The sequence below is a fragment of the Anolis carolinensis genome, chromosome 1, assembly GCF_035594765.1.
Source record: "Anolis carolinensis isolate JA03-04 chromosome 1, rAnoCar3.1.pri, whole genome shotgun sequence".
NCBI lineage: Eukaryota > Metazoa > Chordata > Lepidosauria > Squamata > Dactyloidae > Anolis > Anolis carolinensis.
This window is the reverse complement of record NC_085841.1, coordinates 139,812,315-139,828,290: the sequence shown is the minus strand read 5'-3', so window position 1 is coordinate 139,828,290 and position 15,976 is coordinate 139,812,315. Positions and strand designations below refer to the sequence as shown.

At 41.2% G+C, this 15,976-nt stretch overlaps 1 protein-coding gene across 1 annotated transcript in view; it reads right to left on the bottom strand.

The window, feature by feature from the left end:
* The window catches only part of tinag (tubulointerstitial nephritis antigen), a 53,118-nt gene that overhangs the window by 22,249 nt on the left and 14,893 nt on the right, over positions 1-15,976 (bottom strand). Inside the window, exons 5-6 of the mRNA XM_003226070.4 lie at positions 15,445-15,568; positions 11,266-11,416 (exon numbers count right to left, since the gene is read on the bottom strand). Coding sequence (XP_003226118.1) covers positions 11,266-11,416; positions 15,445-15,568 — 275 coding nt within the window. The remainder of the gene's footprint in view (positions 1-11,265; positions 11,417-15,444; positions 15,569-15,976) is intronic.

Here is a 15,976-nt window from a genome sequence, read left to right as displayed (position 1 = left end):
GTTGAGAGTGCATTGATTGGCAGTGTATTCCAGTGCTATGATTCTATTGTTGTTGGGCTGCATCTACATTGTCATTAAATTCTTTCTTAGGCGATCCCTCATAGACCGAGGATGATGATCCTCCAGTTATAGGGTCTTGAGGGTGTGTCCGTAGATGGCTGAAGAGACCTATTCTTGATCCGCATGTTCTCCCGCAGTGAGGACATCAGTTTCCAGGTGGAAAACGGTCCCGGTCAGGGTTGGCTTGACACGTTTCTCCCTTAAGCCCTCCATTCGTGCCTCTTCAAACTCCGCAGCACTGCTGGTCACATCTGACCTCCAGTTGGAGCGCTCAAGGGCCAGGGCTTCCCAGTTCTCAGTGTCTATGCCACAGTTGGCTTTAAACCCATCTTTAAATCTCTTTTCCTGCCCACCAACATTACGTTTCCCATTCTTGAGTTCGGAGTAGAGCAACTGCTTTGGGAGACAGTGATCGGGTATTCGGACAACGTGGCCAGTCCAGCAGAGTTGATGGTGTAGGAGCATCGCTTCAATGCTGGTGATCTTTGCTTCTTCCAGCATGCTGACATTTGTCCGCCTGTCTTCCCAAGAGATTTGCAGGATTTTCCTGAGGCAACGCTGATGGAAATGCTCCAGGAGTTTGGTGTGACGTCTGTACACAGTCCACGTTTCGCAGGCATAGAGCAGGGTTGGGAGGACAATGGCTTTATAAACAAGTACTTTGGTATCTTTACGGATGTCCCGATCGTCAAACACTCTCTGCTTCATTCTGAAAAATGCTGTGCTCGCAGAGCTCAGGTGGTGTTGTATTTCAGTGTAAATGTTGACTTTTGTGGAGAGGTGGCTGCCAAGGTAGTGGAAATGGTCAACGTTTTCTAATGTTACACCATTAAGCTGTATTCCTGGCATTGCAGAGGGATTAGCTGGTGCCTGTTGGAAGAGCACTTTGGTTTTCTCGATATTCAATGAGAGGCCGAGCTTCTCTTATGCTTCTGCGAAGGTGTTTAGTGGCTTGTAGGTCTTCTTCTGAGTGCGCACAGACTAAGTTGTCATCAGCATATTGGAGTTCTATAACAGATGTTGTGGTGACCTTGGTTTTGGCTCTTAGTCTGCTGAGGTTAAATAGCTTGCCATCTGTCCGATAGATGATTTCCACACCGGTGGGAAGCTTCCCATCAACAAAGTGAAGTATCATAGCGATGAAGATGGAAAATAAGGTGGGGGCAATAACACATCCCTGCTCGACACCTAATTCCACCTTAAATGGGTCACTTTGGGAGCCGTTGCTGTCCAAGACTGTTGCCATCATGTCATCATGGAGGAGCTGCAGGATGTTCAGAAATTTGTCAGGGCACCCAATTTTTTGGAGGATGGTCCAGAGAGCGCTGCGATTTACTGTGTCGAATGCCTTTGCAAGGTCAATGAATGCCATGTACAGAGGTTGGTTTTGTTCCCTGCATTTTTCTTGGAGCTGTCATGCAGTGAAGATCATGTCCACTGTTCCTCTGGAGGGATGGAAGCCATTCTGGGATTCAGGGAGAAGGCGGTTTGCAAGGATTCTTGCGAAGATTTTCCCAGTGGAGGTTAGAAGGGAGATACCGCGATAGTTCCCACAGTCTGTTCTGTCCCCTTTCTTGAAAAGGGTGATGATGGTGGCATCCTTGAAGTCCGCTGGGATTTTCTCGGTCACCCACACCTTTTCAATGAGCTGGTGGAATTGTTGTATCAGCTCAGGTCCACCAGTCTTGAAGATTTCAGCAGGAATCCCATCAGGTTCACTGGCTTTGTTGATTTTTTGTAGGCTGATGGCATTGCTAACTTCTTCCAAACTAGGCAGTGCTGCAAGCTCATCCCTGGTTTGTTGTTGCGGGATTTCTGAGAGGGTCCCTTCAGCCACATTGGAGCTGTGATTCAGCAGGTTCTGGTAGTGTTCTTTCCAACATAGTGCAATTGATGTTTTGTCCTTCAGAATTTTGGTTTCATCTGATGAGCGTAGAGGCTGTATGCCATGGTTTCTTGGTCCGTAAATAATCTTTGTGGCTTTGAAAAATCTCTGAGCATCATGGGTATCTGCAAAGTGTTGGATTTCTTCAGCCTTCTTTCTCCACCAGATGTTTTTGAGTTCTCTGGTCCTTCTTTGGGCCTCAGCTTTTGCACTGGCATAGATCTTTTTCTTGGAAGCACAGTTGGTGTCTCTCTGCCATGTTTGGAAGGCTTTCCTTTTGTTATCAATTAGCTGTTGGATCTCTTTGTCGTTATCGTCAAACCAGTCTTGATGTTTCTTAGTTTTGTATCCAATGGTGTCTTCATAGGCTGTGATGATGGAGGTCTTCAGTTTGTTCTAATGTTCCTCAACATTTTCGGGGTGTTCTGTGGGTAGATGCTCTTTGAGTGTTGTTGTGATGTCCCATGGACCCTTGGGCCATGAACCTGACTCCATTGTGGACCACAGTGATGAGGAAACAAGTTTTGTGCCGATTCAGCAAGTCTCTGCCCCGTTCCAGATGTTCCCTATTGACAATTCTAGTTCAACGCTCATTAAAAAGGCCCTTGAAATGGAGTCTTCTCTTCCCAGTTCCCCTCTCTTTGATAGAAAGATGTTTGTGGAAACTAACAGGCAGGAGAAAGCTGGCAGGAGACGAAGCGCGCGATTAGCAGCAAGGGAATCTGCTGATTAACCTATCTTCCCCTGAGAATTCTAAGGGAGGATTGCATCTGGTCAAGATGTTGTTCTAGTTCATTTGAGACACCTGTTCTGAGGGAAGATTCGAAGTTCTTTAAAAGTTGTGTCTGCTGGCTAGCCAGCGTGGAGTCAACGTGACAGTTGAAGGGATAATTTCGTTTCCAGCCAAGTGTGGACCGCATCGGAGTCCACTACCTTCCAGCCTAGCCGTGCCTTGTCCAGCCGTGTTCCTTGCCTTGCCTTGCCGTGATTCCAGCCTTGCCTTGTCATGTCGCGTATGCAGCCTTGTCTACAATTCCTTGCCTGGGACTTGTTTTGAACTCTAGTAAAGACTTGGACTTTTCCCCACTCAAACTACTTGGAAGTTTGAGTGCGTTTCGGTTTTTTGGATTACAAACTTTAAACTCTAATATTATACATTGGACAATATATTACTGGACTATATTTGACCTTTCCTGGAAGGTCTATTGATGAACTATATCTTCTGCTTGTTTTCGTTTTAATTTCTTAATTCCTTAAAAGATATTAGATTGTTATTGGCCTCGGTGTATTGGTTTCCAGTGCTCTCGCAGCCAGGGGTGTCACAGTTGTTTGGAGAAGGGCTCATTTGGAGGACTTGGGTATTCATTTTACGGCTTGTTTTTCTTCCTTGGAGTCTGCATTTGGGGACGATCTTAATAGCCATCGGGGCGTTCGGGGCGTTCGCTGTCAGTGTTATCCAACAGTGTCCGTACGTTCCATGTTCCAAAGTTCATTTCTTGTTTTTGGACACAGAGTGGTGACCCCTCTGGACGCGGCAGCCCAGTCAGGGATAAGAGAGGCAGACTATGTTTAGGGCACCTTTTCTAGCCCCTTCCCTTTGTGGGGTGAGCAGCAGATCCTAAAAAGGACTGCTCAGTCATGGATACAGCTGCTGGACTACTCAACTGCCTCGGTCCTTGAGGTAAAACGACTGAGTCCATATCCACCACCCATGTGCCAGTCTGGTACTAGGGGCTTCCAGATTTCACAGTCCTGCCCCCGTCACCACTTCTGATCGCCATGGGAGTTTTGTAGGTTTGTTTTTATTTTTCTTGGAAGACGCCTGTGCGTGATTTTTTTTTAATGTGTGGAGGTCGGTGTACGGCCGGTCAACACACAGTCTTCACAGAGTGAGGTTCTAGCAGTGGTGTGGTTAACACAACGAGAGTGGCTTCTCAGTCTGTTGCAGCCTTCTTCCGCCTGTCATTTAATACAATGTAATCCTTGCATTAGCGTGTCCACATAATGTACACTAGGTGCTACTCTTTAACTCCATCTTTTCCTTCAGCTTGACCCTGGGTTGAAAAAAGGTCTGAATCTTCCAGACAAATCCTAAATTTGCCACTGTTTTGGCAGTTGAGACCGCTATTTGTGATCGCCATGCACAATCCAGGATCATGTCTGCATAGCAATCCCACATTCTCTGGGCTCAGGCAGACTGAGGATGTGAGTGACAGTGCTTTCTTACCTTCATTGCACCCTGACCCCCCCCCCCAAAAAAAAAACCCCTATGTGATCTAAATCTATGTGAGACAGGAACAATAGGGCTTGGGAGGAGGGAGAGGGCTTACTTTAACTAGCTTTAAATGTTTAAATGATGTTTATCTAAGGATAATTTTTAATCTTGCTTGTTTTAAACTTACTGCATAATGTATTGTAATGTGTTGTGTGCTTTTATATTTTTCTTGTTTATCTTGCCACTATTATGTTGTGAGCTGCCCTGAGTCCCCCTGGGGAGAGAGGGCAGACTACAAATAAAGCATCATTATTGTTCTTATTATTACTACTCCACAACTCTATAGTGACCTGGCTGGCACAGATTCAGAAAGTACAGACCTGCAGTGATGGTAAGAAGGATTTTCTGTTATGTGGGGGAGGAGGGGGGAATCAAGGTGCAGGGAGAGTAAGAAGACACTGCTCATGTCCATCCCTGCCAAATCAGCTTTGGCAAAGCTGTGATGTGTAAGTGGTTTCCTGCCATGGAGACGGGTTATGACTGCGTAATATAGGAAAAATGTGGAACTATCAGTTTTATGCCTGTTCTAGTAGCATTTTGTGATTGTATTAAATTTCCCTTAATCTAAGTCTTATCAGATGAGGAGGTAACAACAGACAAGACACAGAGGTGACATACCAAGGAATCCTAACAATCTATCTTAACCCCTATTACCATTGGTGCAAGTATAGTTGTATGTTTCCCTGATTCCAGCATCACTGTGGTGCAGTGAAATATGTTGACTCATTCTCTATTCTGAAGAAGATTCAACTAGTGATCTAGTCACCTTCAAGGTGTGTAATGGGAGGCAAAGTTATCCTGTGCTCAGTCTCTGACTTGACATTGTCTGGGGGCAGCCCTGAACCAATGATAACCACAAACACTGTTGTAGCAGTTAATGGTAGGTGTGCTGTACTGCATGGGCAGATAGTCAAGAGAGTTAGACAGAGGAGAGGAAAAGACTCCATGTGCACCCATGCCTTGGTGTTCAGCCTTTTTAACTTTGTACAGAAAGGCAATGGATGATTGTTTTGCCATACACTTTTTTTCTTGTGGACTGAATAATATAAGTTAGACTTGGCTATACTTCTAAAAATATTCTGCATTAGAAAAAGGGTAGAACACACATAATTGGATTAGTGTGTTAGGCACTTGCATTCCTATAAAATCATCAATGCTAAGAAGCTTAAAGTTAAAATTGCTCTTTGCGTAACACAGAAACTAAAGAAATGTAAGGGTGATAAGAGGAAGAAAAAGTGAAAGAAAGAGCAAAATATGAAAATGTCAAAGGATGCTTAAAAGCTTTGAGGTGCTTTGTATCAGTTCATCTGTATTTTATGCTGTGAAATTGAGAGTTTCTGAAGAAAATTTGCCATATAAATGAAACCTAACTGAAAGTGTGAAAAGGAATTTTAGATCTTCAAAGAGCAACAGAAATGTGTTGTCAAAGGCTTTCATGGCCAGAATCATTGGGTTGTTGTGACTTTACTAGGCTTTATGGCCACGTTCCAGAAGCATTCTCTCCTAAAGTTTCACCCACATCTATGGCAGGCATCTTCAGAGGTTGTGAAGTCTATTGGAAACTAGGCAAGTGGGGTTTATATATCTGTGGAAGGTCCAGGGAGGGAGAAAGAACTCTTGTTTGTTTGAGGCAAGTGTGAATGTTGCAACTGGCCACCTCACAACCTCTGAGGATGCCTGCCATAGATGTGGGGAAAATGTCAAGGGAGAATGCTTCTGGAACATCGCCATACAGTCCGGAAAACTCACAGCAACCCAGCAACAGAAATATTGCCAAATAACATCACAGATCATGTTCTTTTTTGTGGCTTAACCTCATTAGTGCATTTGGGAAGGAAGCAGCTGAGGTCATTAGACATGAAAGGGTGAATATGTGCCTATTGTAAGGCTAATCTGCTTCCCCAGAAAGCCTCAGATTTTGACTTCTGTGACCAAGGAATTGTGACAAGGACAGAAGGTCCCAACAAAATTAAGATAAGGTTTGGGAATGATTTGGCTCTTCAGATGTTGAAATGTATTGTCCCTGCCCTGGACAGCAACTGTCGAGAGAACATCTGTCAAGACAAACATATAAAAGGCCCTAAGGATTGCAAAATGGATGAGAGACCACCACCGGGAAATAATGGAAGCGAACTGGAATCTATCTGGGAAGCACCAACTCCCTCTACTCTCCCAGAAATGCAAGATCTATTGCCATCACCATCTTCCTACCCAAACAACCAAAAAAGGCTAGATAAGATGCTGTGACAAATAGAGATACCATACTGACCCATGTTTTCTGGGTCATTTTTATTTAACATTAATATTTACGCAGGCAGTTAGTTTGGGTGTTTAAATTTTTGTGGAAGCCTATAATACGTGCTTAATTCACTAAATTAATATTGGAAATTGGCATCCCATTGGTGCAAAAAGCATTTTAATTTCCAACACCCATGAGTACTCTCATAATGTCAAATTATTGCCATATAAATAAACAGAGCAATTAAATGACAGTGAACAAGCACTAGAATTTAGATTTCTCGCTTGAAAGAGAATTCTGATTTTCTTTACCCCTGAGCCTACATAATACTTGTTATGGGTAATTATAAATATTAATGAGGCCGTATCTTGACTTGAAGGCACATAACAACAATCACATTTGCACTGAATTATTACTGAAATTCATTTTTTAAAAGCCTAGAAAATATTTTCCATACATTTTAGGAGTGTGGAAGCAATCCCGTGTTTTTATATTTAAAAAAATGTTTTTTCCTTCTCATTATTCTTGGAAGAAGCAGTCAAAAGTATCTTTCATTTTAAAAATGCATTTTCCTTCACATTATTCTTTGAAGCATGAAGACACACTTCTAAAGTTGGATTTATATAAGCATTATCTAAAATTATTCTCCTCTTGGTCAACAAGAAGAATGCATAGGTGTAATGAGTAATTTTAGTAAAGAAACCTTTTGCAGAAGGGAGATGAAACAATGTGTGAACTAGAAACAAATCTGATGGAGTATATTCTGTATTTAAACCAAAAGATTTCAGGAAACTGATATCTGCCAATAGCCATGTCATGAGAGCAAACCTCTCCAAGCAATATAAATCCATTTAAAGTAAACACAGAAGTGTAGAGACCATGCTATGGCTCTTCCCCAGAGCAGCTTCTGAAGCTGTATCTACACAGTAGAATGAATGTAGTTTGACACCTATTTAACTGCCATGGCCCAATACTGTGGAACCATGGGAAATGTAGTTTTACATGTTCTTTAGCCTTCTCTGCCAAATAGTGCTAGGGCTTCACCAAACTACAATTCCCATCATTCCATAGCATTGAGTCACAGTAGTTAACAAAAACTGTGTCAAACTGTAAAATTAATACAGGTTGCATATCGTGTCAGCAATGTAGCTCCATCATCGAAAAGTTATTTATTCAATTTATATCCTGATTTTCTCCCAAATGAGACACAAAGACGATAAAGGTACACAATTTAGCCTCTTGTACAGGATACTGTATGATATTTTGGGGGATAAATATTATTTTCTGATACAGCCAGGGACTTCTTATGCATAAAACATGTCAGTGGGAGTTTCATTGCTAGGAAACTGCATTTTCTGCACAGAAATTATTTGTAGATACACATGTGTAGAAAATGCTATTTTCTGTGCAAACCTCCCCACAATTTTTCTGCAGATACAGGTTTTTCCTTGTTGAGGAAATAATTTTTTCACCCATTTAAAAAAGTATTTTCAAATATCCTTTCCAACCCTAGTTTCAATTCCCTAAATATTCAGCTAGCATATTTAATTGTCAGAGATGACAGGAGAATTCTTTCAAGAATATTTAGAAGAGCAAAGGATCTCTGTGGACCCTTTCATTACCTTGATAACAGTAATGTGAGAGCAGGAGTATACTTTTGGCTTCTATTGGTGGCTCTCAGGGTACTAATATAGAGAGTTTTAAAAGTGGATCCCGCAAGCCTATAGCCTACCCAGCCAATCTGCACACTGTTCCTAATTATTTATTCAGATGAATATATCCTGGAGACACCAGAACAAAAAGAAAAAAAATAGATTAATTCCACCTTCTTTATTCATGTTCTGAGGACACTCATAATCCCAGCTATTATTCAACAGTTGTGCCAAGGAATGAACACCTGGGGTTATTTCATGTCATGAAAGTTTATTTCCAGAAATGCAGAAATGTCCACCACCCTGAAAGGAGAATGAAGCTGTGGGAAGCTTCTTGTTGTTGCATGCCTTCAAGAATTTTTTGACATATGATGCCCCTTGAACCTACCATAGGATTTTCTTGGCACAAGTTGTTTAGAGTGAGTTTGTCACTGCCTTTTTCTGAGGCTCAAAGAGTGTGACTTGCCTAACATTACACAGTAAGTTCTATGGCTGAATAGAAATTCAAGCATTAAATGCAAAAAAAAAATCCTGTGTGTTTGTCTAAAGTGAGAATTATTTCATGCCCATTTCTATAATGTCTGCTCTGAAACAGATCCCAATGAAAGCAGTGTGACATACTCCTATGGAAATAAATAAAGGGCTGTGGTCTTAGGGTGTATCTATACTATATAATTAATTCAGCAACTACAGTGTAGAATTAATGCAGTTTGATACCACTTTGAATGCCATAGTATCAATGCTATGGAATCCTGGGAGTTGTATTTTGGTGGGGCACCAGCACTCTCACGGGCAAAGACGTCTTTAGCCGTTCAAATTAATTATATACCCCATTAGATCCAAGTCTTCCTGAAAGGCCCAGGTCTAATGGAGTATTGGGCCTGTGGGTATTCAGCTCCGAGTAGTCCTAGGACTAAGGTAAAAGTAAAGGTTTTCCCCTGACGTTAAGTCCAGTCATGTCTGACTCTGGGGGTTGGTGCTCATCTCCATTTCTAAGCCGAAGAGCCGGCGTTGTCCGTAGACACCTCCAAGGTCATGTGGCCGGCATGACTGCATGGAGCGCCGTAACCTTCCCGCCGGAGCGGTACCTATTGATCTACTCACATTGGCATGTTTTCAAACTGCTAGGTTGGCAGCAGCTGGAGCTAACAGCGGCCGCTCCCGGGGTTTGAACCTGGGACCTTTCTGTCTCCAGCTCAGTGCTTTAATGCACTTCGCCACCGGGGCTCCTCTGGAGAGCAAATCCCCATTATCATCTCACACCTCTTGGGCTCCTGGAGATCAAAGGTGTAGGATGATGTCCAACCCCTCCCTCCAGGCCCCCAAAACAAGCTTTAATTAATTTATTTTTTAAAAAACTAACCAAACCACAATTACTTGTGGTCCTTGTGTCCTCTTGGCACATAGAAATGAGGAGCAATTTTCCTCCTCCCCTCTCCTGGGTCTCCTGGCATGTCACTTCTATACATCAAGAGGACTCAATGACCACAATAATGGTGGCCTGGTAATTTTTTTAAAAAAATTTAAATCTTGTTTTGAGGGGCTTCTGAATGTCTGGGTGCCATCCCAGTTACCAGGAGAGCATCTAGACACCCTGCCTGGGAAAGCCCAGGCTTGGGCTGGGTTGTGTTTTTAAGCCCACTTTGGCGCGGCTTTTACCCCTGTCTGGAAGTGCCCATAAAGAGGCAGAAGCTCTGCAGGCTCTTCATCAGAATTATCTGCTACTTTGGTTCACACACACACACACACACACACACAACCGAATTAAGTTACAAAACACATTCCTTCCAATTATCCTTTATGGCCAAGGATGTTTGAGCCAACATCACATGGATGGCCATCTGTCGGGGGTGCTCTGAATGTGATTTCCTGCTTCTTGGCAGGGGGTTGGACGGTATGGCCCATGAAGTCTCTTCCAACTCTACTATTCTATGATTCTATTTTTCATTCCAAGCTATCTTGAAAACTACTTACAAGAGAGTTCATATTTGGTGATCACAGCATGCCCCAAAGCATAGCTGCATTTTATTCCACCCAAACTCTATTCCTGAGGCTCAAAATATTTTTGTATGCCATTCATTTGCACGGTATGTCAAGGATATTAATTCTGTAAGGCCAGGATGCTGCCTTTTTATCATCATTATTTTTATGTTTTAATCCCCTTTTAATGTGTGTGTGTGTGTTTCATATACACACACATTCCTGTTTATCTCTTTTGTTATCCATTGTTTTAATACAGAAAATCAATTATATTTGATTTTAACCAATATTGTGATCCACCTTTTGTCCCATCCTGGAAAAAAGTAAGATATAAATAAATGCAGACAAGTGAACTCAGGAAGGAGGGAATTGGCAAATGAAGTAAATTCATATTTATATCCAGGTTTTGGCCAAACACTATTCAAATACTAGAGAAAAGATTGATTGGATTGATTGATTTGCTGCCCTGATATTCTGGATAGTTGTTTGACTGTTGAACAAAAGGTATCCCATAGGGTTTACTGGCTGGAAAAGTGGCCAAGTATATTTTATTTATTATATTTACTTGCTTTGACAGTGATCCCAGAAGCATACATAACTTATTGAAGCAGAAGCAGGAGTGGTTTGAGTGTTGGACTATGATCACAGGAAATCGGTGTTTGAATCACTGCTCAGCTATGGAAACCCACTGGGGTTCATCTATATTGTTAATTAATGCAGTTTAACACAACTTTAACTGCCATGGCTTCATGCTATGGTAGCAGAGAAGGCTAAAGACCTTGAGAAACTACAACTCCCAGGGTTTCATATCATTGAGCCATGGCAATGAAAATAATGTCAAGCTTCATGAATTCGACAGTGCAGATCCACCATATGTGGCCTTGGGCAAATCACACTGTCTGAACCTCATTTTAACAACAACCAGTTGATTAAACTGCTTAATACGTATTTATTCATTTTATGCTGCTGTCCAATATCTCAACCTGTGTTACGTGTAGAGAAAATATATCATCATTACTTTTGTACTTGGTAGATGTTTGTAATATATACATTATAATCTTGCAACAAAGTCTAGATGATTAGATAATTTTTCTTAAACTATTATTGGGTCTGATTGTTTTAAATTTACAGGGAATACATACACACTGTATGATATATGTAAACAATCACTTACCCATATTTCTTGAGATAAGACCAAGCACCCGTTATGCTTCCTCCTTTGCATCCGTATTGGTTCCGGGTGTCACAAGAGATCAAATGTTGAGGGGAAAGATTGTCTGTGAAACGACCTTTGGAATGAATTGCAATCCTATCCGCAGCAACACCTGTTTTATAGGAAAAAGCCAATTTCTATGTGATCAAGAAATTACTTCTATCCTTTTTACTCCACTGAATATATTAAATTAATATCATGACATATATTGAGACTAGAAAATTACTATGAGGAACTTGTTACTTTTTAATTTTGTATGTTTCCTTAAAATTAGAAACACACAGTTTATGAATTGTATAGAACATTTTCAGAAAAACAATATGCAAAGTTAACCAATTGGAAAGATAATGAAGAGAGTCAAGATGTTCTGAAGTGTTTACCTAGTTCACATTGCTGACCTAAAGCATACCTGACAAAATATATAATGTTCTAGTGCTTGGATACATGAAGGACCTTCTACACTCATAGGCATCTGTTCATCCACTGGAATATAATTATGTCGTCTGAAAGAGCCTCAGTGTCTTCAATCCCCTACAGGGAAAATGGAAAAGGACACACTCACAGTTGCAAAGTGAAGTGTGGAAAATGACTGATTATTACTTTGCTAACTTTTTGAAACTGTGAAAGATGGCACTGCTGGTAAGCTGCAAATCAAACAAACAGTATCTGCCTGTGGCTGGGATGTTTATGCCTGTGCGCTAACAACCTGTGGGGCAAGAATAGGGCAGTCTGTAGCCTGCTGGGAAACAACAAGGGGCAGAAAAATCTGGAGAGAAAAAACTTGGACAGTTGATCTGATGGAGAAAAAGAAGTGGATAGTTTCGAGGAGGTAATTAGGATAACAGAAATAAACTCAAAACTAGGGAACTTCTGGAACTTCCTCAGAGGAAGAGAAATGATACATAAATATTGCTATCCCTCGGAATTGTTGTAAATTGGAATAAAATCGTATTTATTCTGATTTGCGAACAGGTTCTGAAGCGCGTCAGCGCTTCGGATTTAACCTGTGATTTCAAAGCATTAGAGCCTATTCTTGTAATGGGCTCGTTATTTGTTAGGATATAAAGCAATGCATTTTTGAAGCAAACAAACTTGGTTTTCAAGGAGGTGCAGCCTAGCCTGGGCTTGCTTCCCTAACCAATCGCAGTGCACGTTCATGTAAGGGGAGGGGTTTGGACATCCTTCCTGAAAAGCGCCTGTGCAAGCCATGAGGCTCACATTCAGGGCCGGGAGGTTGTAGAGGGAGCTTGGCTTTGTTGTGGGTGCCGGCTGGACTCTTTCTCTTTTGCTGCCTGTGACTCAGATTGCCTGCTTGCCCTGGCAGTGGCCTGTTGTTATTGTGGAGCAAGGCAGCCATTGAAATAAGAACTTAGAAGAAAAGGGTGGGAGAGGGGTTCTTTTTTTCTTTTAAAATTCTAAAATTAAGAAGCAGGAGAAGTAACGTTTTATTTTTGAGAAAAAAGGTGGGGGTTGGGAGGGCGAAACTATCTGTCTGACGCATTTTATTTTAAGCAAGCAAGCAAGCAGCCAGCTAGAAGAAGGTGGGGGTTTTTTTGGTATAAAAAGTGAGGGTGGTATCTTGGAACTAGGGGGAAAGGGCTATTTTTTGTGTATTTGTTTGATTGGCCTTGGCCTCCTCAAGGCACTCCAAGGCCAAGTTAGTCAGTCCTGTCTCTCTTGCTTTGTATGTGTTGATTTGTTTGATTGCAAGTCCCATCGCTCACAAAACCCAAATTAGCTGGGCGCACTAAAGTCTGGGGCATCCGGCAAAGTTACTCTGGGTTCAAACTAAGTCCTGTCTCCACTGCCACATTGACGTTACACATACCTGAATCTTTTTTTTTTTCGGGTGGGGGGGGTTCAAGTCCTCTCCCCTTTTTGGGTTTGTTTGTTTGTTTGGCCTCCTCAAAGCACTGCATGGGACTCATTTCCAGACTCTCTCTGCTTGAGTGGATTCCCCAAGTCTGGGGACCCCAGCCACGTGATGTTACACATAGCTAAATCCTTCTTTGGGTTCAAGCCCTCAGGGTTCAAGTCACGAAATCTTGGCCCCAAAAATCCCTGTGAAATGGGAAATAAGACTTTCAAGCCAGGATCAGATTTCCTTATTCTGAGGCTGATGGGCATCTGTCGGGAGTGGTTTGATGGTGTGCTATGATTCTTTGCCTGGTTGATAACTGTCACTTCCTGATTGGTTCTGTCACAAAACATGTATGAGACTGCCAGAACTTTGTCTTTGCACAAGGGACATTGTGCTATGATAGCACATTATGGTTTGCTGGTTGTCTGTCCACTGTCCACCAATTTCACAGGGTTTCAGCCACAAAAACAAAGTTTCTGAAGTAGAACAAGGACTTTCAAAGTAAAGACAATCCGCCATTAATGAATTAATTATGAATATTCTGAATTTTTGGGAAGTTTTGAAATTTTTGCTTCAAAATTCAGAAATGACTTTAGAAACAAAGTGCCAGCCCCCCTACTTTCGAAGTGACTTTAGAACCTTTTTTTTTCATTGATCACACATGCCTACTGTGTAACTCTGTCCTCCCACTACACCAGTACTCATGATGATGAGGATGACAATAATGATGATTGCAAAGTGCTGAAAGAGTAGAAGATGCAACCACAGAAGTGCCTAGATTCATTGCATGAGTAAGTCTCAAGATCACAGTGCGATCAGGGAATATTGATGGGTTTAGCTCACCCTGATGACTTCATTACAGGGATGTGATGGTCTGGCAATTGGTATCGCATCATGTTGCTACTGTGATGGTTTCAGTCCCCAAGTCCACAGCCTTCTTCTCACTGAATGGTAGCATGATATCCACATGGATATACAGTAGAGTCTCGCTTATCCAACATAAACGGGCCGGCAGAACGTTGGATAAGCAAATATGTTGGATAATAAGGAGAGATTAAGGAAAAGCCTATTAAACATCAAATTAGGTTATGATTTTACAAATTAAACACCCAAACATCATGTTATACAACAAATTTGACAGAAAAAGTAGTGCAATACACAGTAATGCTATGTAGTAATTACTGTATTTACGAATTTAGCACCAAAATATCACGATGTATTGAAAACATTGACTACAAAAATGCATTGGATAATCCAGAACATTGGATAAGCGAGTGTTGGATAAGTGAGACTCTACTGTACTCACCATTTAAAGATGACTTCAGTCTCTCAGTCTGAAAGTAGTCTGTGCACTTTCAATTTAATTCAATTGAGAAGATTGCTGTGTGAAAGACCCCAATTTTCACATTTTACTAGCTACAAAGACCTGGCTTTTATTTCATATTACTGTTTTTCTTTTCTCCTTAAGTAATGTATAGACGTGGAAATGATAAAATGCTTCTTGAAAAAGAGAAGACACTCAAACCGTGTGCACATGGGAGGTGATGAGAAACATACATACAATGGAACAGAGAAAGTAAATGCTATGAGGCTTTTTGCAGAACAAAACTTAATTTTTGAAGCTTTCCTTGTCCATAGAGCAGAATTCTAAACAAAATTCATAAACGTTTCTTGCTTTGCTATGATTTTTATAATCTTCTAAAGCTTAGGAGCATTTCTCATGATGGCGGGAGAATGCTAGAAGAAAAAGATGCCACCACAGAAGCTTTTGGACTCATCGTTTAAAAAAAAAAAAAGGACATTGTTCAAACCTAGGAGTTAAATGTCATACAATATATTCAAAGATATCTATCCAGCAGCATATCTTCCAAACTTTTCAGATGAAAACTTGGACATGGGTGGCCAAGCTCTATTAGAGTGGAAGAGGCTATTGATAAGAGCCAACAAGTGCGACATGCTGCAACAATTTGCTTCTACCTGAGTCTACTGGGAAGGACAAGATGCCATTCTTCCTCTCTTCCTGAGTTAATTGAATGCAAACTATTTTTCACTTTGGACTCAGTTTTCAACAATTGAAGTAAGCTGAAGACAAAGTGGAAAAGTGGAAGACAAGAGAGAAACCAGGACTTCGTAAAAAAAAAAAGTGGCTGAAGGTTAATGAGGACAGTCCCTCCAAATAGAGTCAGTTGGAATCTAAGAAATCAGCTACTAACTGAAAGAATTTGCACACAATCTGGGGGAGAAAAGAGAGAGAGAAAAAAACAAATGCAGGATCTTACTTGCAGTTGAAAAGGCCCAGGATGCAGCACAGTTTCTTTGATCTAATGGGTCATGAATCCAACCTGGCCACTCATGCCAGGCCACAAAAAATTCAGGGAAGTCATCTTCTGCAATTATATTCTCCTAAAAAAAAAAACCAATCTTGATGGATTACTAATGTTAATTGCTAATGTTACATGTTATTATTTTTAATAATATTTTTGGTTTTAATATGGCTCTGCAAGGGTTTTGAGTGGGATGGTTATTTGTCTATGTGTTTTTCTTTTGTACGGCACTGAATGTTTGCTGAGTTTGTTGTTCACCACCCTGAGTTTTCCTCGCTCTCTGCTTAAAGACCACTTCCATAAGATCCTTTATATATGAAGTCATGAAAGGGAGGCTGGCAATCACATCACCCATATAGAGTGTATCTACATTGTGGAATTAATGCAGTTTGACACTAAATTAACTGATATGTTTTAGTTCTTATGGAATCTGATGAGCTGTAGTTTGATGAGGAACCAGCACTCTTTAGCACAAAAGGCTTATGGG